Source organism: Lynx rufus, unplaced genomic scaffold (genome assembly GCF_022079265.1).
Source record: "Lynx rufus isolate CCGP_SWC_20201006 ecotype Redwood Valley unplaced genomic scaffold, mLynRuf1.p SCAF_15, whole genome shotgun sequence".
Lineage (NCBI taxonomy): Eukaryota > Metazoa > Chordata > Mammalia > Carnivora > Felidae > Lynx > Lynx rufus.
Window position 1 is genome coordinate 38,954,143 of NW_025814829.1, and position 24,908 is coordinate 38,979,050.

The window sequence follows — 24,908 nt, forward strand, 5'->3', positions numbered from 1 at the left end:
AGCTCTGTGGGTTCAAGCCCCACATCGGGCTCTGTGCTGATGGCTCAGAGCCTGGAGCCTGCTTTGGATTCTGTGTCTCCCTCTCTCTCTGCCCCTAACCGACTTGCATTCTGTCTCTATCTCTCTCAAAAATAAATAAACATTAAAAAAAAAATAAAAAAAAAAAAACTTTGAGAAGGAGAGTGAATTAGACATAGGGATATGTGGGAGGAGCATATTACAGGCAGAGAGTACATTCAGTACAAAGACTGTAAGGTCGAAGCAAGGAGGTCATTATGGTTGGATAAGAACTAGATGGAAAGAGCTGTGTTATGGGGGGGGGGGCAGTGAGGAGAAAGGTGGTAAATTGTGGAGACCTTGTAGGCCATTTTAATGACATTGACCTTGAATGAGAAAGAGAGCCATGGGAGAATTTTGAGCAAAGGAGCAACATGATCTGACTTAGATCTGGTTTACATTTGGAAAGGATTGCTTTGGCTATTTTTGTTGAGGATTGAGTATTGGGGCCAAGGGTGAAAGCAGGGAGATCAGTTAAAAAGCTATTGAAATAATGCAGGTGAAGGAGACCAGTGGCTTATACCAGGGTTGTAGATGTGGAAAAGTGGTTGGCCCTACTTGTATTTTGAAGACAGAGAGATCCAAAATCATTTGCAGACATGGATGTGGTGTGCAGAGAGATAGATCAAGAAAGTCCAAGGTTTTTGACCTAAGCAACTGGAACAACAGCAAAACCATATGCATTTAGTCTTATCTGGGGGTTATGCTTCACTCACCCTCCTACTGTTTGGTAAATATGAAATGAGGTCAACATGTAGCAGCATGGCTACTGCTGTGGAGGTAACCTGATGCAGAAGAAAGTAGAAAAAAAGAGTGCTATTTAAGCTGCCACCACTTCCATGGGTTAGCCTCTTTGTCTTGCTCTTTTCTACTTCTTCCTCTTACCCCTTTATCTCCAGAATTACAAGAATGTTCATGAATGTCTCATTTGTTCTGAACTAAAGAGAATTGTGTGATAACTTTAATGGAAAACAGTTTAATGGTAGTAGAATTTAAAGAAGCTCAAAGAAGGTAGCTCCATTATTAAAATGATAATGTGGAAGATGATGATGCTAGTAGTGGTTAAAACACTTGACTTTGTTGCAAAGTTCATAGTCGTATATTGTACAGTACAAGAGATGGAGAGAGGATGCCAATGTTAGGAGGATGGCCTTGGTCATACCATATAACATCTTTTTGGGCTAAGATAATTCTGAGGCTATCTGCCAAACTGTATCCAAAAAAAGTAAATTTGTTTCATGCAATTGAATGCTTATGATTTGAAAACCTCTGGCAATGGAAAACTTTCTTCCTTGTAAACTAATGCTGCATTTATATGGAACATATTTATAAATAAAGTTATGTAATTCTCTATAAAATAAATTCCTATATCCCAATTCTTAGGCTATTATATCAAGTTGTTAGGATTATTTTAAATGCCTTGCTTAACCAAAATTTTGTGAGTTGAATATTGTTTTAAAAAGGTGGTGTTGAAAAATTATTTAATGTAGTCCTTTGGGTCCTTAGGATCTTTTTTTTTTTAATGTTTATTTATTTTTGAGAGAGAGACAGAGACAGAGTATGAGCTGGGGAGGGGCAGAGAGAGAGAGGGAGACACAAAATCTGAAGCAGGCTCTAGGCTCTGAGCTATCAGCAACACGGGGCTCGAACTTAAGAACTGTGAGATCATGACCTGAGCTGAAGTGAGCCACCCAGGCACCCCCTCCTTAGGATCTTTTTGAGCAATTCAAGATGATTTGAAAACTTGTAGAAAATGAACAAGAACTCTACCAGAAAGTGTATATTTTATAGTACCATTAAATATTGATTAAACAATCACTGTATTCAGAACACTGTATCTGTGGCTGAAAGGACAATGATATTATAAAATTTGCACTTGAATCTTTTTTAAAGAAACTCTTTTTAAAAAGTTTTTTTTTTAATTTTTAATGTTTATTTATTCTTGAGAGATAGAGACAGAACACAAGCAGGGGAGGGGCAGAGAGAGAGGAAGACACAGAATCTGAAGCAGGCTCTAGGCTCCGAGCTGTCAGCACAGAACCCTATGGGGGGCTCAAACCCACAGACTGCAAGATCATGACCTGAGCTGAAGTCGGACACTTAACAGACTGATTTTATTTTTGAGTAATCTCTACACCCAATGTGGAGCTCAAATTTACAACCCTGAGATCAAGATCTGCATATGCTCCACTGATTGAGTCAGCCAGGTACTCCTTAAGGAAACACTTTTAAAACTGGGTTTTCATTATCTTTCCCAGTCATCCATATACTACTCTCACAACTATTGCCTATCAGTAGAAAAATAACAGAAATGCAGATAACCCATCTAGTTTTGCATTTTCCTCTCATGTCTGAGGATATCTCTGAAACAGAGGAGTCCAAACTTGAAGCTTAGCAGGTATGTTTCTTAGTTTGCCTCCACATTTCTAGGTTGTTCATTTGGCTTGGTCTAACATTAGAAATGTGTATAGAAATGTTTCTCTTGACATTCGTAACATTTTAAAGGATGTTCGTATAAAGTAATAATTCGTACTTTTTCCTAAAAGGCATAGAACCTCCAATTCTCATAGTTCTAAGCATATCTTAGAATAAAAGGCTTAGACATATAGAATAAAATTAAGTAAAACAAAAAGGGAAGAAAAGCTGAAAATGAATATTACTTCATTTCAAAATTGTTAGAACATCACCCATCTTGGTTTTATCTTATTCCTCGGTTTGGGGTGAATTCTAGATGGGATATTTGCCTTTCATAGTTAGCTTGTGTCCACACGAGTCTCAGTTAATGAATTCAGCTGGATAAAGTAAATGAAACCACCTCTTCTTGTGAACAAAAATGTCTAAATTTTCTTTTTCAGTCCTTATTCTCATGTCATGAACAGACACAGCTCCTGCCAGTGAAACAACCATGATTGATCCATGAGTTTCCATTGTGGACTTTTATCTCATCAATGAGTTAGAATGCCCAAATCTACTTGAATATACTATCACAGCCTTCATCACAGTGGTGGGCAAGTTCTAGAATGGTCTTTTGAACTGCATCGACTATTCCCAATTTTACAACCTCAAAATTAAAAAAGAATCAACTTTAGGACCTTGATTTTCTCCAATTTCATACTTTTAAAAAAGTCAACACACCCTTTTTTATCTTTTTATTTCCATAATGTTAACGAATTTCAATATCTTTCTCACATGAGGAACTTTGAATAACCCAACTAGAACCCACTGGGAGCTTTTATTTGAAGATTCAGATGTCCCAGCTAAAAGACATTTTGAATTTCAGTATTTCCTTCTTTTGCATCAGTGCTGGATTAGAATGCACATTTCCAAAATTTTAGAGTCAGTATGAATCTTCGCTTTCCCCATAAACCCTAAATGAACTCCTTTCCAGTGTTCTTTATTCATGTACTTTGGACAGAAACCTGAGAGTTACCCTGGTCTACTTTGCCACCACCACCCATCATGTCACCAAATAAGTATCCCTTTTACCCATCAAATGTTTTCAAATACACTTACTTTCCATCCCAGGTACCACTAACCAGAGTGAGGTGACCATCTCTTACTTGAACTCTGTATTGTTGAAATAGGTGCCTAGCTGGTCACTACATTTCCATTCTTACCCTTACACTAATCTATTCAAAATTCAATTAAATCATAACCTCAAAGATACAATTATGACATTCCTTTACTTTAAAAGCCATGTGATATTCTTTCATTCCCTGGGATAAAATTGTAATTCCTTAACATGACTTAATAAGCTTTCATAATCGATTAGACTTCCATCTGTCTTTCCAGTATTACCTCTTACTCCGCTTCTCCTTGAACCATCCTAAACTTTCCTTTGTTCTAATACATCATGGCTTTCTGTCTTACCACCCCAGCCTTTGTGCATGGTTGATTCCTCTATCTGAACAAGATTTTATACACTCATTTATTTTGTATTTACTCAACAACTATGATGGAGCAAAGACTTGCTATTTGTAACTTTTATTAATTATACTATTATGGAGAGCCTACTCCATGCTAGGCACAAGGAAATCAATCCATAATGAAACCATGCATGGTTTGTGTTCTAATATTGCTTAAGGTCTCGCATGGAAAATAGTCATTAAACATAATGAGATGAGAGTTATGTCATGGAAAGTATAAAGTGATGTGGGATCAAATGTCAGGGTAACCATACTTAATTTAGAAGTCAGTGGAGGTTCCCTGAGGAGGTACCGCTGAAGGTAAAATCTGAAGAATTAAGTAGGTGTTAGTTGTGGTAACAGGAGAGTGGGGAGGAAGGAGGAGGTAAGAGAGTGGTGGAAAAAATGTTCCAGTGATAGAGTTACATGGAAAATACAGGGTACTAAGAAAAGAAATAGCCTTTCCTTGTTATAGTATAAGATATTGGGAACAGATATCTTTGTTGAATATATTCTGTTGGCTGCCTGTACTACCAAGGAAAATATTCACAAAGTTCCCATAACCCTTTGTTAATAACTAAATTTAGGTGACTTTCTTTTCATAGGTGCTGTTGCAACTAAAGGAATAAAGAGGCATCTTGAATGAGAGAGAGAATCTAGATATCAGAAAACTAGTTTTAGCATGACTTTTGCTTATAACCTCGACCAAATGACTTACACCTGTACCTCTGCTTTTTCATTTGTAAAAGGGAGATGATAATATTATCCAGTTTAACTTGCAGAGTAGAATCAAATAAGATAATGGTGCCAAAAGTAAAAAGCACCACTTTGTGCTTAATGGTCTTTTTTTTTTATAGCCATTTTGAGCATATTAAACAGTTTCTTGATTTCTGACAGTTATCTATATCAGTAGCAACTCAAATTCATTTTTCTTATGATTTCTAGTTATAGCAATAGGGGCTGCTTTTCCAATTCTACAATAATTAAAAAGCCCTCTTCACTACCTTTGAAGAGGAACAGAATTGGATCATGTCTGTTTTCAAAAGACCCACTTGTTCAAAGTAAAAATATTACTATTTTCTATTCCAGTAGAAAAACTGGAAAATCTAGTTATTTTTCAATCATCAAAAACCAGAATTCACCTCTGCTCTAATTGTTTCAGTTCCTTTATTTTTTATGGCAAAACTTTTCTGATCAGTCCTTTCTTATTTTTCTACTTAAACTTATTATCTGATTTCCTAGGCATGAATATATCGACAAAAACAGCAATATAAATGCAAAGAAATTATACTGAAATATAATCACTACATAATTAATAATTAAGATCTTAGGTGTTTTAAAAAAAACACCTTCTAGGGGTTCCACATTGAGTGTCTGACTTGATTTCAGCTCAGATCATGATCTCATGCTTTGTGAGATCAAGCACCACATTAGGCTCTGCACTGAGAGCATGGAGCCTGCTTGGGATTCTCTCTCTCCACTTGTGTTTCTCTGTCCCTCCCCTGTTTGAGCTCCCTCTCTCTCGAAATAAATAAATCGACATTAAAAAAAAAAAGTTAAGAGGCATCTGGGTGGCTCAGTTGGTTAAGCATCTGACTCTTGATTTTTGGCTCAGGTCATGATCTCATGATTCCTGAGTTCAAACCACACATCAGGCTCTGTGCTTGACAGCATGGATCCTAATTGGGATTCTCTCTCTCCCTCTCTCTCTCGGCCATTCCCTGTCTCATGCGCTCTCTCTCTCTCTCTCTCTCAAAATAAATGAATAAACATTTTTTAAAAGTTAAAAAACACAAAAAAACCTTCCAGTGTCATGTTAGTTTCTTATGTAATAAGGCAGACTCATGAAGTAAAACATTGTTAGTTTATGAATTGATTTTTCCAAAAATTTACTTATCCCTGAAAACATTTTACTTATAATTAAGTATATAGGTGTCAACTATTTCTATCACAAATATTAAATTTTTCTATATGTTTCTGTAGCCACAATTAGGAATACAACTTCCCATTCATCAAAATAAAAGGAAAAGCTCATTCTAAAGTATTTTACAAATATTGAGAACTGTAAAAGTACTACTTTACAGAGATTAAGAGTGAGCTTTCAGTTCTGAACATCACATCTCTTTTTGTTTATAATCTTTCTCTTTTTTCTTTGGTAAACAATTAGATTTCAAAACATGGGAGCTCTAATAAAGATGTCTAATTTTAAAGTCCTGTTCAAATCTTAAAAAAAAAAATTCTATTACAGATTTCAGACACCTTAAAGAAAGTTTGACAATTTTATTGCATTAATTATTTCTGTAATGTGTGGAGAAGATTTTAAAAGCTATTTGAAAGAAGAAAATAGTTCATGGATAACTGGTTTCTTTAGAGATGGTGGGAAGCTCTCAAAATGCATATTTAGGAATCCCATTTAGTTTATGTTCAACTTAATTCTAATCTCTGTTAGTATATGTTTGAAGGAAATAGACTTCATGGAATTATGCAGTCAGATCAGTGAGCACTTGTTCCTGCATTTGGTACAGTGCAAAGGTCTCTGCAAGAGAAATTAAGAATGTGGGGTTCAAGTCTCAACTCTGCCACCTGCTCTCCATATCACTTAAGCCACTTAAGAAAGTCACTTCCCCTCTGAACATCAGTTTCTTATTCATAAAATGGAGATCATGATGCCTTTCTGGTAACTTTGTTGTTAGGAATAAGTGATATCACATATATACAGAAAGAAATCACAAAATTTTTCATGAGCGCAAAGATTCCCATGAGAGAGTCCACAAAGAATAGTTTAATATGTATTTTGTGTTCTTGTTCTTGTTTCCTTTCATATGTATATGTGCTAAATCCTCCATTAGGTTATAAGCTCCTTATAGCCACAGTGAGCATACCGTATCCGCTTCCCATGTTGCTCTTCAGATTATGCATAACTAATGGACACTCATAAGGCTTTGTTGACAGATATTCTCTCTCTTATCCCTCAGTTCCAATATCAAGCAAATAGTTACCCCTGTCAGAAAGTCTCCTTTCACCTATTCTTTGTCTAAACCTCTTTGCTGTAATCCATGCCTATTTCCACATATTCTATCCTCTAAACTCATGGAGAATTGGCAGGTCAGCATGGACTTAACAAAAGCCTTTATCGCTGTTACCAAACTCTTTTCAGCTGCAAGACGGAATACTAGGTTCTCAAGTTAAATCGACTCATCCTAAAACCCAAAACAAGTGGAATTAACTACTTTAACCCCAGGAAAAAAGGCAGAGTACTGGCTGGCTCACTAAAGATTTCTAGAGCCAAGGAATTCTAGAGGAAAGCACAACCAAGCCCGCCTGGGCAACTGAGAGGAACAAAGTACAGTGGCATAAAATGGCTAGAGGAAATATGGACAGAGAAGAAAGGCAGGACAGGGATAAAAGCACCAGCGAAACTACAGTGTTCCCAGGGCGCCGATATTCCCTTAGAAGAATGAGGAGATGCTCTGGTCTATTCTGATGCTTAAACAAAAGTCTTTACTTAACAAGTAAGTTAGCATTAGCTCCTAATAAAACACTTTTAAAAGCTGAAGGGATGGTGAGGAAGGGATGGCTATCTCCCAGTCTCCCTCCTTGGATCCCATCAATGTGCATACCTGGTCTCCCCTCAGCTCATAGTCTTTCTATATTCTTTTCATGAGGTTTTAAATAATTGGGCCCAGTTCAACGCACCTTTTAGGTTTAAGAGCAGAGTATTTTTAACCAAAGCCACCTCGCCCATTCTTTACCAATATGATGTGACTTTCATTAAACAGCCCGACGAGGGCTCGCGCAATCCTCCGACTCGCGTAAACACGTGTGCCCGAAGCCAGCTCCCGCTCGCCCTGCGCTTCAGCACTGCCGCCTCTGGATAGCGCCTTGCTGGCAGGCTGGCTCGGGCCTCCCACCCGTCTCTCATCCATCTCCAGCCCACTCTCTCTCCTCTTCTCGTTTACTTCAGTGCCAGAGAAAAAGCACCTCCAACTTCTAACCTCTACTCTATGCCTGCTTTTAAAGTGACCTCCGCGTCCCTCCCTCAGGGTCTAAATGCGCACGCCCCCGCGCCGTTGGGTCCTACCGGAGCAGCAGCGAAGCCGCGTCCACCAGTGGCCCGAGATCTCCAACAGGCACTGACCACATTTCCCTTGCCCCTGCTGAATCCCAAAGCAGCAGCCAGGAGCCCCTGCTCGCTCCCTTTCTCTCCACGCCCCAAAACCTCCAAGAAACAAACGCGCAACGATGCGCGCTCCCCCCGCCCCAACTCGCGCGCGCACACACACTCACACTCATACACACACTCGCACGCCGCAAGCCTTCCGGGTGCCATCGCCGCCCTGGGCAGAGCCTCAGCCAACTTGGGCCCGGATCCATCAACACCCGCTGCCTCGAAAAGGGCTGCCCGCAGCGGCCGCCCCGCCCCCTCCCCTTCCTAGGCAGTGGGTCCCGGCAGCCAAGCCCTGGCTGGCGAGCCCCCACCCCTTTCACTCAGCCATCCACCTCGCGCGGGCAATATACGGTCCACAACCCTCAAACATTCGCCCCTGGGCCGCCCTGAACCATTAGCCAAACGCTAAATTAATCTCCCTGAAGCCCCAGCCCTGCTAATGGTGTGTTGTGTGTCAGTGTGTTTGTGTCTCCAAGGCATGTACATCATTTAACTCCTGCGAGCTTTCCATCCATCCTAAACAAACAGCACGTTATCTCCAACCCCCTCCTTCCTTCTCCGCGTCCCAATCTCTGCCCCCACCCCGATCCTCACCCGCCAAGTGACCAAACTACCACACCACCGCACCCCAGTTCTGGAACCTCGATCTCCCACCGGGTCTAAACCCAGTCACCTCCGGCCCCTCCCCTCCCCCACCCCTTTGGCCCCCAGCGTGCCGGGTCTGGCCCGAGCAAGTGACGCCTGGGAAGCGCAGTCTACGTCCCTTCCCAGGAGCCCGAAATAGAGGGGCTGACCTCCCACCAGAGGGATCAGCCGGCGCATCCCGCCGAGGGGCACACGCCTTACTGTTGGGTCGCCCTGGAAAATACAGGTGCCGGGGAAGGAGAGAGGCGGAAGCAGCCTCCGGGGGTGGGCGGGAGGACTCACCGAACATCTGAATGTGCCCTTTGGTGATGGGATTGAAGCTGCCGCAGGCAAGCAAGATAACGTGGGTCTTGGTGGTCTCCGTCATCTTGCGGGTGGGTCCCTCGCGCTGGTCCAGGGGTCGCCTCTTTTTTTGTGTCTCGATATGTCTGCAGAGGGAGAAAGGAAGGCGAGGCTCCGGCGGTGGAAGCTGTGGACTCCAAGGAGCCGCTCCAGACGCAAACCGCGTCACTCCCCGCCTCCTCTTAACGCTTGCAGCTCCGGCCAGATCCGAAGCTGCTTTTGTATTGCTCTGCTCCGTCCTTCTCTTTTCTTTTTGTGTTGTCCTTTTCCAGGTCTCTGGTCCTGGTCTCCCGCCCCTCCCTTTCCTCGCCCCCACCCACCTCACTCCATCACGCTCTTCCCTAGTGTTTCTGCAGGTAAGACGTGGTACCCACGCCCAGAACCATGAATACTCACAGCATGGTGAGTATTCTTTCTCTTACCTCCTTCTGACTTTTCCTCCCACACGCTAACATTTTTCTGTCCACATCTACTTTCTCTAACATTTCCAACTCCAAAAGTGTTTGATCTTAAGAATTGGGATTTTTTTTCTTCCTCAATTTTTAAAGTGAGAAATGACAATTGTTCATGTCAGGAATACTGATTTCTGTCTTTCTTTTTCCCCTTATCTGATGATTTTGAACTGTTGAACTGAATCTGAAATCCTGAATCCTTCCCCTAGAATGATGGACTTTTGGGGGGGGGGGGAGGGGGTTGAAGCAATGCTGAAAACATGGATGGGGCAGAGTGACTAAAGTTGTATTAGAAAACTACTGTGATCTTACATGAGTCACCAAAGTTGAGACAAAGATTTACCCATCCAACAAGTGTTTCTTGAGTGCTCACTATGTTTGGGGCGCTGTTATAAACCCTACTGGAGGGAGATAGACAATACACAGAAGAGGAAAAATTTTTTTCATGTTTATTTGTTTTTGAGAGAGAGACAGACAGCATGAGTGGGGGAGGGGCAGAGAGAGAGAGAGAGAGAGAGAGAGAGAGAGAGAGAGAGAATCTGAAACAGGCTCCAGGTTCTGAGCTGTCAGCACAGAGCCTGACACAGGGCTCGAACTCTGAACAACAACATCATGGCCTGAACCAAAGTCGTGTGCTTAACTGCCTGAGCCACCCAGGCACCCCAGGAGGAAAATATTAAATGCCAATTGTGCAATGCACAATAAGTGAATGCCATTCACTCTAACAAAACAAAAGGTGAATGGAAGAGTGGGGACCACTTCAAATCCAGGAGTCAAGAAAGGCCTCCCTGGGCAGGTGAAATTTAAACTGCAGCCTAAAGGACAAGTACCTGTTAGTACATATATTTTGGGACAAAGAAAGGTCTTTTTGTGCTCATAGATGTGAAAGAAGGCCAGTGTGACTAGAGTTCATGAATAAGGGGAAAATGCTAGGAGACAAGATTGGACTGTTGATCAGGACAGAATCGAATGGGACTTCAGGGCTAGGATAGGGTTGGGATGCTTTTCTAAGTGGAATAACTTAGGAATGAGAAAAGGAAACCACTGAAACTTTAAGCAGAGGAGTGATGAGTAATTTACATTTTTATAAGATCACTCTGGCTGGCAGTTGAAAAGTAGGAGGGCAAGGCCAGCATTTAGGAAATTCTGCTGGTAGCCTCGGTTAAGTAGAGTTGTCCTTGGACTAGGATTTATAAAGGTGAAGTTGGTGAGAAGCAGATGGTCTCACAACAACAAGTTTTGTTGATAGTTTATGGTCTTTGCATATGGATTGGATGTGTGGGATGAGGAAAAGAGAAATCTAAGAAAATGTCTAGAAATTTGGGGTAAGCAAAGGAGTGGGCTGAGATTGAGAAAGTGGGGAAAGAAACTTTGGGGGATAACTAAGTGTTCCATTGTGATACAATAGATAGACCTAATAATTCTTATTTTTTAATGGCCTTTTAAAAAGTTGAGGTATAATTGACATACTACATTGTATTAATTTTAGATGTCCATAATAATTCTGAATTTAGAGTTCCACAAGTACAAATATTTACCTTTCCTAGGCTACTAGATTTCTTGAATAAATTGCTACCCTATATTACTGGTTGATCGTTGTTTCTTATCCAAGATCACATAAATATTTGTGCAGTAAATATTTGCTAAATTATGCTGAATTGCAAATCAACCCTAATGTGCACAAAATTTCTAGTTCAGATACAAAAGTCCTACAAGTTGATGTACATTTATAATGGGGTTAGTATCTTTCCTGGCATGGGATGCAGATTAGTGGAGTAGAAAGAACAAGAGATATTGAAGGGAAGCTGACTTGGGTATGAAACTCTGACACTAGCTGGGCAATTAGCATAATTATAGTTAAGCTATAAATATTTATGGAGTGTCTGCCCTGTGCCAGGCACTTGTTTTAGGGACTGTGAACAAAACAAAGTCCCTACTTTAATAGAGCTCACATTCTAGAGGGGAAAACACACCATAAAAAAAAAATGAATAAATATAATGGCAATAGATACAATGAAGAATAAAGCAGAGTAAGAAGAAAAGGAAAGGAAAATCCTCCTTTCTATGAGGTGGTCAGGGACGGCATCTCTGTTAAGATGGTATTTGAGCAGGGATGTGAAGCAAGTGAAGGAATATGTCATTTGGGGAAGAATATACCCGGCAGAATAGCAAATACAAAGACCCTGAAGGAGCAGGAATGGTTGGGATTGTTCAGCAAGCATGCCTGTATTGCTTAAGAAAAGAAAGAAAGTGAAAAGTGGTAGGAGACAGATCAGAAAAATAGAACAGACATATAGATAGGGCCTCATAGCTATGGTTAGGGCTTTGATTTTTTTCAGAGATAGGAAGTCACTGGAGGGTTTTGAGTGGGGAAGTGACATGAGCTAACTTACACTGGAAAAGTATCAGCTTGGCAGGAGATACAAATTCTGGAGTCATCGGTATAGCTTAATATTTAAAACCATAGGATTAAATGAGGTCATCTAGGGAGTAACAGATATCTAAATGAGAAAAGAGTCCATCAGCTTCAGCTCTGGGGCACACCAAATTAATAGTAGCTAACATCCCTTGAGTATCGCTAAGAAGCCCAGGCACCATAAGCTGGTTACAGATGTTAATTCGTTTGACACTCAAAGTAACTCTGATTGTGAGTTCATATAAGTCTAATAAGTTCATGTAATTTACCCCATTTTAAAGATGAGCATAAGGGAGAACAGAGAAATGAAACAACTCTTCCAAGTTCAGACAACGAGTATGTATGCAGCCAGATTCCAACTCTAGTAGTTTTTGATTGAAGGCCCTGCTCTTGATCCAATGCTACTATCTCATCGTGTTTCACTGCTACCCTATACTAACCACATTCCTAAAAATGAGAATAACGATACCAAGCCACTGAGATTTGAGGATTCCTGGTAATGGATGTAGACTACATAGCATATAGTAGATGATCAGTAAGTGATACCTATTTAATAAATGAGAGAGTGGGACTTCTTAGCAGAGATTTGAAGAACAGATTGAGAAGTGCTCTACCACGTCTTTAGGTTTTCCCTTCTTTATCCAGGAGAAAAGAAAAAGTAGACAACAAAATTCTGTGTTAGCCTGCTGGAATGAATAGACACTCAATGCTACAAGTTGATTTTATTAATTTTATTTTTTTAACTTCATGCTTTTTTTTTTTAAGTTCATTTATTTATTTTTGGAAGAGAGAGAGAGCATGAGCAGGGGAGGGGCACAGAGAGAGGGAGAGAGAATCCCAGGCAGGCTCTGCAGTGTCAGCATGGAGCCCAATGTGGGCCTTGAACTCATGAACTGTAAGATCATAACCTGAACCCAAACCAAGAGTCAGATGCTTAATCAACCAAGCCACCTAGGTGCCCCTACAGGTTAATTTTAGTAAAAAGAAAGAAAACATATCCAACTCAGAATCTCCACACATAATAGTGGTCAGTAAATATTTCCTGATGAATTAAGATAAAAAAATCTTTTCACCAGCCCAGTGCCCAGAGAGTAACAATGAAACAGGAGTGTGTCAATACAATGCAATAAATGTTTTCAATTTTGTAGGTTATGTCTTAAGTAATAGTTTAAATGCTATAGATTAGTTTAAATGCTATCGATTAGATTAATTGGTTATGATTTTTTTTAACATTTATTATTGAGAGAGAGACACAGAGCATGAGCAGGGGAGGGGTACAGAGAGGGGGAGACACAGAATCTGAAGTAGGCTCCAGGCTCTGAGCTGTCAGCACAGAGCCCGATGCTAGGCTTAAACTCACAAACTGCGAGATCATGACCTGAGCTGAAGTTGGTCGCTTAACCAACTGAGCCACCCAGGCGCTCCTAATTGGTTGTGATTCTAATTGTCTCTTGTCATTTTCCTTATGCTTATATCTAACTTCTGCATCCCCAAAGAAGGCTCTGGAATTGGAATACAAAAACATGGATAGGGGTACCTGGGTGGCTCCATCAGTACAGCATGAGACCCTTGATCTCAGGGTAGTGAGCTCGAGCCCCAGGTTGGGCATGGAGTCTACTTAAAAATAAATAAATAAGTAAAAATTTAAAAATAAAAAAATAAATTAAAACATGGAGAGCAAATCCTGGTCCTGCCATTTGTTAATTGTTTGGCTTTGGGCGAGTCATTTATTGCTGACTTTATTTTGTCAACTGGAAATACTATAAAACATGCCATGTGTACTTTACAGGGGTGCAGTATAGATCAAATAACACCATGTGTGACTTACTGACTTTTTAAAAAGCATACTGTCATCTTTAGGTCATACTCTATAGTTGTTCCATACAAAACACCTATCGTTTTTCAGTGTTTAGTTGTTTCTGTGGGTGGCTTTGTCAAGGAGGTTTCTGAAAGTTCTGATCACAGAGGGTAATAGCTTTGGAAATGTGCCAATAGTGTATATATTAACCAATAAAAACAAATAGCCAAAAACATACTAACAATGAATTTATTTTCAGGGAAGATTCCAAGGCTGGTTTATAAGATATAGAAATGGGAATGTCAACTCTTGCATAATACATGTACCTTAATAGATATAGTGATCTATTCTCAGGAGTGCTTATTTTAACTTAGGTAATATAATTTGGTCCACTATTTCAACTTTCCAACAGCTGGGTAATTGTTTTAGGCTGAAAAGGAACCAGAGTCATTCTCCTACAACCTAAATCTTGCAATCTGCTCTAGCCAGTTCAGTTTCCAAATAGGTCAAGATAGACATTCCAATCCAGAACTCTCCTTGCTGAAAATATCTGTTCTGATGGGTAGGCATAAGTGTGTATTGGGTCTGATTTGAAATGTACACATGTAAAGTTTCGCAAAGTGTGTATGCATGCTCCCTTCTCTCCCTATTCACCTAGTCCAGACTAATCATCCATTTACATCACATTCCATGTTTATGAATGGTTCCAAGGTAGTATTAGGGGTCATCCTTTATAGGAAGAGCAAAAAGGCACACACATAGATGTGACTTCTGCTTTTTTTTTTTAAGTTTTTAATTTATTATTTATTTTTGAGAAAGAGAGAGTGTGAGCAAGGGAAGGTCAGGGAGAGAGGGAGAATCCCAAGCAGGCTCCATGCTGCCAGCATAAAGCCCGATGTGGGGCTTGAACCCATGAAACTGTGAGATCATGACCTGGGCCAAAATCAAGAGTCAGACGCTCAACCTACTGATCCACCCAGGCACTCCTAGATGTGAATTCTTTAGTTCTTGACATAAAGTCAGAGAGTGAATATCTTATATTTTCCCTGTAAAAGTATTGTTCTGAAAGAACCATGACTCTTTGGGATGCTCTACATTCCTCTGCGTTTGTATAATTCTCTCTCCTTTGTTTTCTCCACTTTTCTTCAAGATAAATGTCTTCAGGGATATAGCTAAAATGGCTGTCATTACCCTCCCCATCTTCTCCGCAAACATTTTTACATCTGTGAGGTGAAAAATGCCCCTAGATCAAAATTCTCCTTCCTCTAGCTCTAAATCCCCAAAACCTCACTCAGACTTATAATTTCTCTAATCATTCAAATCATATTTCACAAATGAAAAATGTTTCCAAAATTAAAAAAAAAATTTTTAACGTTTATTCATTTTTGAGAGAGAGACAGAGACAGAGTGCAAACAGGGGAGGGGCAGAGAGAGGAGACACAGAATCTGAAGCAGGTTCCAGGCTCCAAGCTGTCAGTACAGAGCCTGATGTGGGGCTCGAACTCACGGAGCCCGAGATCAGAGCCAAAGTCGGATGCTTAACCTACTGAGCCACCCAGGTGCCCCAAATTTTCCCAAATTTAAAGCCTGGTTGTCGATTACAAACATGGCCATTCTGCTGGTGCCACAGGCAAAAGGGAAAAAGTACACAGGTTTTTATAACCAATAAGCATTGTATATCATTAAAGATAAATTTCCTCAGCTAGCTCAGATATTTGCTAATTTATTCACCATGGCTTCTTTCAGATGGCGGGTAGAGGAGAGTATAAATCACTATTTTCATCCTGAGACTGAGAATCTCACAACTTTTAAAGTTTTCCCAAGAGCAGAAGTGAGAGAAAAAATCAGTTGTAGCAGACTTAGAAGTATAATTACAAAGTCTAGTATTCCCTGAAATGACATCTGAGAATATCTCTGCCTCTCCTTTATGCCGCCCAAATGGAAAACATTTGGCTCAAGGGAGTGCTAAATAAAAGATAGGCAACTTAAACTACAAAATATGCTTTCCCATGATGTCACTACCTCAAAATTTGGTTAAGTCAGATCTAACCTAGAATTTCAATCCCATGATCCCCCAAACCTATGAGATCTAGAAAACAACAGTGGCACAGCTGAGCTATTCTCACAACTTGCCAGCACTAATTAAACTGATTTCAGAAGAATAGAGACATAAGAAAAATTTGTACCACTTGGACCTGTTAGTTTGAATCTTCACCACCTGTATTCCTTTTGTTGGTGAAGTTGAGGAGGCTCAAGGTTGGTCTGGTACATTTTTAGATTTTATAAATTGCTTGCTTTTCTCAGGACTATTTCAGAAATCCATAACAGAAACCTTATTTAAACTAGCTTAAGACAAAGAGATTTTATTGATCTATGTGAGTAGGAAATTACTTTACAGTTGTTTATGAGATGGTCAGCCAAGTAGGGTATTAGAGGAGACACAGGGGCTGCCTGGGTGGCTTAGTCGGTTGAGCATCCGACTTTGACTCAGGTCATGATCTTGTGGTCTGCAAGTTCGAGCCCTGCATCGGGCTCTGTGCTGACAGGTCAGAGCCTGGAGCCTGCTTCAGATTATGTGTCTCCCTCTCTCTCTGCCCCTTTCCCTGCTTGCACTCTGTCTCTGTCTCTCTCTCAAAAATAAACAAATGTTAAAAAAAAAAGTGTTAATAAATAAATAAGAGGAGACACAGGAGAGGCCCAGGAAAACAAAGTTTAATATTCTCACAGGTTCTAGAGACAAGAGACAGAGACTTGTCATGCAAGGGCCACAGGGAAAAACACCAGGATAGTCAGGAGGTGGAAGAGAGGAATGAGGCAAAAGCTTAGGCCATGGACCTTTACTTCCATAGAAAAGGCAAAGCAGAGCAGAGTAAGCAGTTCAGGATAGGCTAATTTGAATAATTTGGGAGGGCTTTGGGCTGCAGGGGTGGTACCTACTTGCCTGGTGCCTGGCCCTAGGATGATAAAGACAGAGAATCTTGCCTCCTGGAGTTCATGAGCCTGGTAGAGAAGGTCTGGCTCTGGAGTAGTTTGCATATCAAAGTTTGCAAAGTAGTTTGCATATACTCTTTGTTGGGCCCTTTCCTATCTCTAAGAATTGACTACCTCTGGGACAGACAGCCTCTCCCCAGAAAGAGAAGAGTTGTTGTTGTTTTTGTTGTTGTTTAAAGATACCAAAACATCACAATATATCATAGATATAACAAAAACCTAAAGGGTAGATCTAGCTTTAGGCAAAGCTGTATTCAATAGTTCAAATAATATCAAGACCCCATTTCTGTCTCTTACCATCTCTCAATCTACTTTCCTTTGTGATTGCTTTATTTTCAGATGGGTGCTCTCCCCATCAAAGCAAGGTAGCTGCTGGCAACCTCAAATTACATTGTGTTTTTTTTTTTTTAAGTTTATTTAATTATGTTTAGAGAGACAGAGACAGACTGAGTGAGGGGTAGAGAGTGCGGGAGAGAGAGAATTTGTGGGGCTCAAACTCAGGAAACTGTGAGATCATGACCTGAGCCCAAACCAAGAGTTGGACCTTTAACCAATTGAGCCACCCAGGCACCCCATCAAGACATTGTCTTACAGATCATAATCACCTTGAAAGAGGGCACATCCTTCCCAGGAATGCCAGTAAACTCTTAAGGAAGACTCTCATTATCCTGCATTTGTCTTGTGCCCATCCCTGATTACTGTGATTAAAAAGAGAAGTATTCTAATTGGCCAAACGTGGGTCATTTACCCATACTGGGCTTGGAAAGGGAAGGAAAACAGGAAGGAGGCCAACTCTATCCACACTACTTGGCTGGGCAGGATTGTTATAGAGTACAGTAGACAAACTTGGCAAAATTATGCCCCCAACATTGCTATAAGAAGAAAATATATATTATAGATATCAAGTTCAACAATCTGATTGAAGCCAGGAACGTCTTGTTAATATTTAGAACTCCAATTTCTTGTAGAGGGTAGGCTGAGATTTTTTTATTCCTATTCTGAGTTACATGTTTTTAAGAAATAGACTGGCCCAAATAAATCCCAACAGGTGATGGTAATGCCTGCAACTACACAATCTGTGCACTTCTGTTTTCCCTCTTTCCACAGGCTCTCTTTTAGGCCATCACAGTGTTGTGTACTCCATAAAGCGTAAAGTAACTCCTTTGAGCAGATTATCATCAGATGGAAGTAGGCATCCATACCCAAAGCCCTGTATGTACACTCCTGAACTTTTTGGCCCTAGAAAGTCAGAAATGACATTTCTCAGGCTCCTTTGCAACTAGATTTCTGGATACTAATTAAATCTACCAGGGCAATGCCCTTGTCTGAGGTTTGGAAGGCAGAAGTGAGGCTAAGGCCATCTTGCTACTGCTCTTGCTGCTAAGCAACACTGTTGACATCCGAAGCCGGAACCCGTATTCCAGTAGTCCCCAGATCTTAGTCACTGAAGTCGTGGGCGTGGAGAGGTGGTTTGGCAGCTGACCTCTGGACTACAGCTGTTGTGATGTGCCCTTACAATCTAGACCCCAGTGGGGGCCCCTAACTTCCTTTTGTTTAGCTCTTCCAGTGAATTTCATAAGCCCTTAATTCCTTGTTTTTAATCCCTTTCTGCTTAAAATACCTACAATTGTTTCTGTTTCCTGAGTTGAAATCTGACACACCCCCTTAAATGCTGTATCTAGCTGTACCCTCTTTTTGTGCGGGCAAGAGAAAATTATATGTAAATGCAGTTATTTGGGAAATGTAAATACGCAATGAAAAAGAAACTGATTGACAGGAGTTAGAATAATGGGTGAAAGAATTATAGGTTTTGTGCATGCGTGTTTCATGAGCAGGGGAAGGGAGAATGTGGGAAGGATGAATCAAGCAGAATGATGGGTAATGACTGGGAAAAGAGAAAGATGCACAGGGGACCCCAGGGTTCTACAAGGGAATGAGCACAGTTGTGATTAATACATTTTTTATTATTAAGAACTTGACCCAAAAATTACTTACATGTGTGGAACCATTTAGCATACACAGTGATTTCACATATGTTATTCTATTGGATCCTTACAAGGAATGATTCTGTGAGCTAAGCATTTGCAGGCCCTTTTCTGAATTTTTCATATGAAGAAAGAAAACAAGGTTCAGGAAGTTTAAGTGCCTTCCTCAAGGTTGTAACCAGTAAGTGTCCAGATCAGAACCTCCAGGCTGCTGGCTACAGAAATTAGTTTAGCTTAAGAATGAGGGAGATTTGGAACACCTGGGTGGCTCAGTTGGTTAAACATCTGACTTGGGCTCAGGTCATGATCTCATGGTTTATGGGTTTAAGCCCTGTGTCAGGCTCTATGCAAACAACACAGAGCCTACTTGGAATTCTCTTGCTCTCTCTCTCTTTCTTTCTCTCTCTCTCTGCCTCTCCCCAACTCACTCACACACTCTCTCTCTCTCAAAATAAATAAATAAACTTAGGGGGCACCTGGTGGCTCAGTCAGTTGGGTGTCTGACTTCAGCTCAGGTCATGACCTCACAGTCTGAGAGTTTGAGCCCTGCATCGAGCTCCATGCTGACAGCTCAGAGCCTGGAGTCTGCTCCCTCTCCCTCTACCCCTCCCCCACTCACACTCTGTCTCTCTCCCTCTCAAAAATAAATAAACATTAAAAAAATTGTTTTAATTAAAAAAACCTTAAAAAAAGAATGAGGGGGATTTGAGGATTTCAGGCCATCGAGGAGAATAGACACGCTATTTTTAAATCTGAACACAAAGGCTATAGAGCCTAGTCATAAAAATTCTTGCCTTTCTCGAGATCAGAGGGTGCCTCTTTCTTGTTTCTCAGCCACAGTCTTCTGAGCAGTGGAGTGTGTGCAGCCTGGCAGTGGGACCGAGGAGCAGAGTGGATTCAGTCTCTATACTGGGTAAATCTGGCATTCTGTGGATAGTCTTGGCTTGATGCTCCCATATTGTAGTAAAGTTATTCTTGCACTTAAAAGTCTGGCTGAGTTGTTATGACTCATCATGGAAAAAGGCACTGGGGTGAAGTGAGAGACTAAGTTTTGGTTCTAAAGGTAACATTTAAGACAGAACACCCTTTGAGCGCTCCTGTCGTGACTTATGGTGACTGGGACACAGAGGGCCCCTGATGTTTGTGTCCACCTCTGCTGTAACACTTACTATCACATGGGTCAATCCTACTTTAAGGTGCAGATAAGCAAGGGGTCTTGCTTGGGAGATAGAGCTATCTCCACCAGGGCAGTGTGATTCTCAAACAGCTGTTCAGAAATGGCAGGGGAGAGGGAAGGATGAATAAGCTGTCATCCAGAGGAACCAAAAGGAGCTGGCTCCGTGATTTATTTCTTCTGCCTGGAGGACACTTTATTATCTGGTGAAAGGAAGATAGTTCTCTGTCCCTGGGATGACTGGCACCCGATAAACATGGATGTGTCTGGCCCTGACTTTGGAATTGTGGGGAAGAGGAAACACTGTCTTAGGGGGACTATAGAGCTTCCCCCACTTTGGCCAGGTCTAGTGGCATTTGCCCTAGACTAGCCCCTGTCTCAGTAAATGCAAACAATAGTCTCTTTAGGGTTAGCAGGGCCTCCAGCTGCCCTGGGAAAAGAGAAAATGAAAGGAAGGGAGGATCTCACCTCACTTGCAATTGTCTGTCAGAGAGGAGGATCTAAAGGGGACTCAAAGAGGGGTACCTAGGTGGCTCAGTCTGTCAAGCATCTGACTCTTGATCTCAGCCCAGGTCATGATCTCACTGTTCGTGGGATGGAGCCCTGTGTCGGGCTTTGGTCTGATAATGCAGTGCCTGCTGGGGATTCTCTCCCTCTCTCTCTGCCCCTCTTCCTCCTCCACGCAGTCTTTCTCTTTCTCAAAAATAAATATACATTGAAAAATAAAGGGGACTCAGGGAAGGAGAGGAGAGTATGGGAAGTGAGAGCTACTCTATACGGATATGTGTGTGTGGAAATTTCTTAAATTTCAGTAGATGCACTCTAGAGAGAAAAGCACAGAGGACACTATAGAACATTGCAAGTCTGGGGACACCTGGGTGGCTCAGTCGGTTGGACGACCGACTTCGGCTCAGGTCATGATCTCACAGTCTGTGAGTTCAAGCCCCGCATCGGGCTCTTGCTGACAGCTCAGAGCCTGGAGCCAGCTTCAGATTCTGTGTCTCCCTCTCTTTCTGCCCCTCCCCCACTCTGTCTCTCTCTCTCAAAAATAAAAACATTAAAAAAAAAAAGAACATTGGAAGTCCATAAAAAATACACTCTGTCTCCCCCCTCAGCTTTATTGAGATATAATTAACAAATAAAACTGTATATTTAAGGTGTACAGCATGATTTCATATTTGTATACATTGTAAAATGATTGCCACAACCAAGTTAATGAACACATCCAACTCACCCTCAGTTTTTTTTTTAATTTAATTTTTTTTTAATTTGCATCCAAATTAGTTAGCATATAGTGCAACAATGATTTCAGGAATAGATTCCTTAATGCCCTTTACCCATTTAGCCCATCCCCCCTCCCACAACCCCTCCAGTAACTCTGTTTCTTTTTGATATTTAAGAGTCTCTTTTGTTTTGTCCTCTCCCTGTTTTTATACTATTTTTGCTTCCCTTCCCTTACATTCATTTGTTCTGTGTCTTAAAGTCCTCATGAGTAAAGTCATATGATATTTGTCTTTTTCTGACTAATTTTGCTTAGCATAATACCCTCTAGTTTCATCCACGTAGTTGCAAATGCCAAGATTTCATTCTTTTTGATTGCCAAGTAATACTCTATTATATATATATATATATATATATATATATACACACACACACACACCACATCTTCTTTATCCATTCATCCATCGATGGACATTTGGGCTCTTTCCATACTTTGGCTATTGTGGATAGTGCTGCTATAAACATTGGAGTGCATGTGTCCCTTTGAAACAGCACACCTGTATCCCTTGGATAAATACCTAGTAGTGCAATTGCTGGGTCGTCGGGTAGTTCTATTTTTAATTTTTTGAGGAACCTCCATACTGTTTTCCAGAGTGGTCGGACCATTTTGCATTCCCACCAGCAGTGCAAAAGAGATCTTCTTTCTCCACACCCTGGCCAACATCTGTCATTGCCTGAGTTGTTCATGTTAGCCTTCTGACAGGTGTGAGGTGGTATCTCATTGTGGTTTTGGTTTGTATTTCCCTGATGAAGAGTGATGTTGAACATTTTGTCATGTGTCAATTGGCCATCTGGATGTCTTCTTTGGAGAAGTGTCTATTCATGGCTTTTGCCCATTTCTTCACTGGATTGTTTGTGTTTTGGGTGTTGAGTTTAATAAGTTCTTTATAGATTTTGGATACCAACCCTTTATCTGATATGTGTTTGCAAATATCTTCTCCCATTCCATCGGTTGCCTTTTAGTTTGGCTGATTGTTTCCTTTGCTGTGCAGAAGATGTTATTTTGATGAGGTCCCAATAGTTCATTTGTGCTTTTGTTTCCCTTGCCTCTGGAGACAGGTTGAATAAGAAGTTGCTGTGGCCAAGATCAAAGAGGTTTTTGCCTGCTTTCTCCCTGAGGATTTTTAGGTTGTGCATCTGAGATCTTTCTTCCTTCTTTAGGAAGGCCTGGGTTGCTATATCTTTCCTCTTATGACCACCTTTCTTGCATCCCAGAGGTTTTGGGTTGTGGTGTTATCATTTTCATTGGCTTCCGTGAACTTTTTAATTTCCTCTTTAACTTCTTGGTTAGCCCATTCTTTTTTTTTTTTTTTTTTTTTTTTTTTGCCCATTCATTCTTAAGTAGGATGTTCTTAGTCTCCTAGTATTTGTTACCTTTCCACATTTTTTCTTGTAGTTGATTTCGAGTTTCATAGCATTGTGGTCTGAAAATATGCATGGTATGATCTCAATCTTTTTGTACTTGTTGAGGGCTGATTTGTGTCCCAGTATGTGGTCTATTCTGGAGACCGTTTCATGTGCACTGGAGAAGAATGTGTATTAGGATGAAATGTTCTGAATATATCTGTTAAGTCCATCTGGTCCAGTGTGTCATTCAAAGCCATTGTTTCCTTGTGGATTTTTTTATTAGATGATCTGTCCATTGAAGTTCCCTACTATTATGGTATTACTATCAATGAGTTTCTTTATGTTTGTGACTAATTGATTTATATATTTGGGTGCCTTCACATTTGGCTCATAAATGTTTACAATTGTTAGGTCTTCTTGGTGGATAGACCCCTTGATTATGATATAATGCCCTTCTTCATCTCTTGATACAGTCTTTATTTAAAGTCTAGATTGTCTTATATAAGTATGGCTACTCTGGCTTTCTTTTGTTGACCATTAAGATCATAGATGGTTCTCCATCCCCTTATTTTCAATCTGAAGGTGTCTTTAGGTCTAAAGTGTGTCTCTTGTAAACAGCATATAGATGGGATCTTGTTTTCTTATCCATTCTGTTACCCTATGTCTTTTGATTGGAGCAGTTAGTCCATTGACGTTTAGAGTGAGTACTGAAAGATATGAATTTATTGCCATTATGTTGCTTGTAGAGTTGGGGTTTCTGGTGGTGTTCTCTGGTCCTTTCTCGTCTTTGTTGCTTTTGGTCTTTATTTGTTTTTTTCTTTTCTCCCCTCAGGGAGCCCCCTTAAAATTTCTTACAGGGCTGCTTAAGCGTCCAACTTTGGCTCAGGTCATGATCTCGCGGTTTGTGAGTTCGAGCCCCACGTCCGGCTCTGTGCTGACAGCTCGGAGCCTGGAACCTGCTTTGGATTCTGTGTCTCCCTCTCTCTCTGCCCCTCCCCTGCTCATGCTCTCTCTCTGTCTCTCAATAATAAATAAACATTAAAAAAAACTTTTTTTTTTTAAATTTCTTGCAGGGCTGGTTTAGTGGTCACAAACTCCTTTAATTTTTGTTTGTCTGGGAAACTTTTTATCTCTCCTTTTATCTTGAATGACAGCCTGGCTGGATAAAGAATTCTTGGCTGCATATTTTTCTGATTCAGCACATTGAACATATCCTGCCACTCCTTTCTGGCCTGCCAAGTTTCTGTAGATAGGTCTGCTGCAAACATGATCTGTCTTCCCTTGTAGGTTAAGGACTTTTTTTCCCTTGCTGCTTTTATGATTCTCTCCTTGCCTGAGTATTTTGTGAATTTGAGTATGATATGCCTTGTTGATGGTCAATTTTTGTTGAATCTAATGGGAGTCCTCTGTGCTTCCTGAATTTTGATGTCTGTGTCTTTCCCCAGGTTAGGAAAGTTTTCTGCTATGATTGGTCAAATAACCCTTCTACCTCTATTTCTCTCCCTTCCTCATCTGGGACCCCTATGATTCTGATGTTGTTCCTTTTTAATAAGTCACTGATTTCTGTAATTCTTAAATCGTGTTCTTTTGCCTTAATTTCCTTTTTTTCTGTTTCATTACTGTCCAGAAGTTTGTCATCTGTATCACTGATTCTCTGTTCTGCATCATCCATCCATGCCACCATAGCCTCCATTCAAGATTGCAGCTCAGTTATAGCAATTTTTATTTCATATTGACTAGCTTTTACTTCTTTTATCTTCGCAGAAAGGGATTCTAATCTATTTTCGACTCCAGCTAGTATTCTTATTATCATGATTCTAAATTCTGGTTCAGACATCTTGCTTGTATCTGTGTTGGTTATGTCCCTGGCTGTCGGTTCTTCCTGCTCTTTCTTTTGGGGTGAATTCCTTTGTTTTGTCATTTTGAAGGGAGAAACGGAGTTAATGAGGTAAAAAAAATTTTTGAAAAACACACACACACACACAAAATTGAATAAATGAAGCTAGATCCTAGGTGTGTTTTGGTCTGGGTGTTGAAAGGGGCTTGATAGATTAGAGAGAAAAGGAGAAAGAAAAAAAAAGGAAATCGTTTGAAAATTTGAAAAAATGAATACACTGAAGTAGACTAAAATGAAATGATGGAAGTAAAATAGAATTTGAAAAAATTTACACAAAAGTAAAAAATATAGTAGAAAAACTAAAAATATTTTCAATAAAAATGGAAAATAAAAATGAATTTTTCTCTTTCTGTATTCAAGAAAAGGAAACAAAAAAGAGAAAAAAAGAAAAAAAGAAAGAAAATTGAATAGGTGGACCATTGAACAGACGAAATATGATTGAAATTACTT

The 24,908-nt window shown here is 40.5% G+C and overlaps 1 protein-coding gene across 1 annotated transcript in view; it reads right to left on the bottom strand.

Moving 5' to 3' along the window:
* The window catches only part of NMNAT2 (nicotinamide nucleotide adenylyltransferase 2), a 143,836-nt gene extending 134,694 nt beyond the window's left edge, over window positions 1-9,142 (bottom strand). Inside the window, exon 1 of the mRNA XM_047077367.1 lies at window positions 9,058-9,142. Within this exon, the coding sequence (XP_046933323.1) occupies window positions 9,058-9,142 (85 nt within the window). The remainder of the gene's footprint in view (window positions 1-9,057) is intronic.
* Between the last annotated feature and the right edge of the window lie 15,766 nt (window positions 9,143-24,908).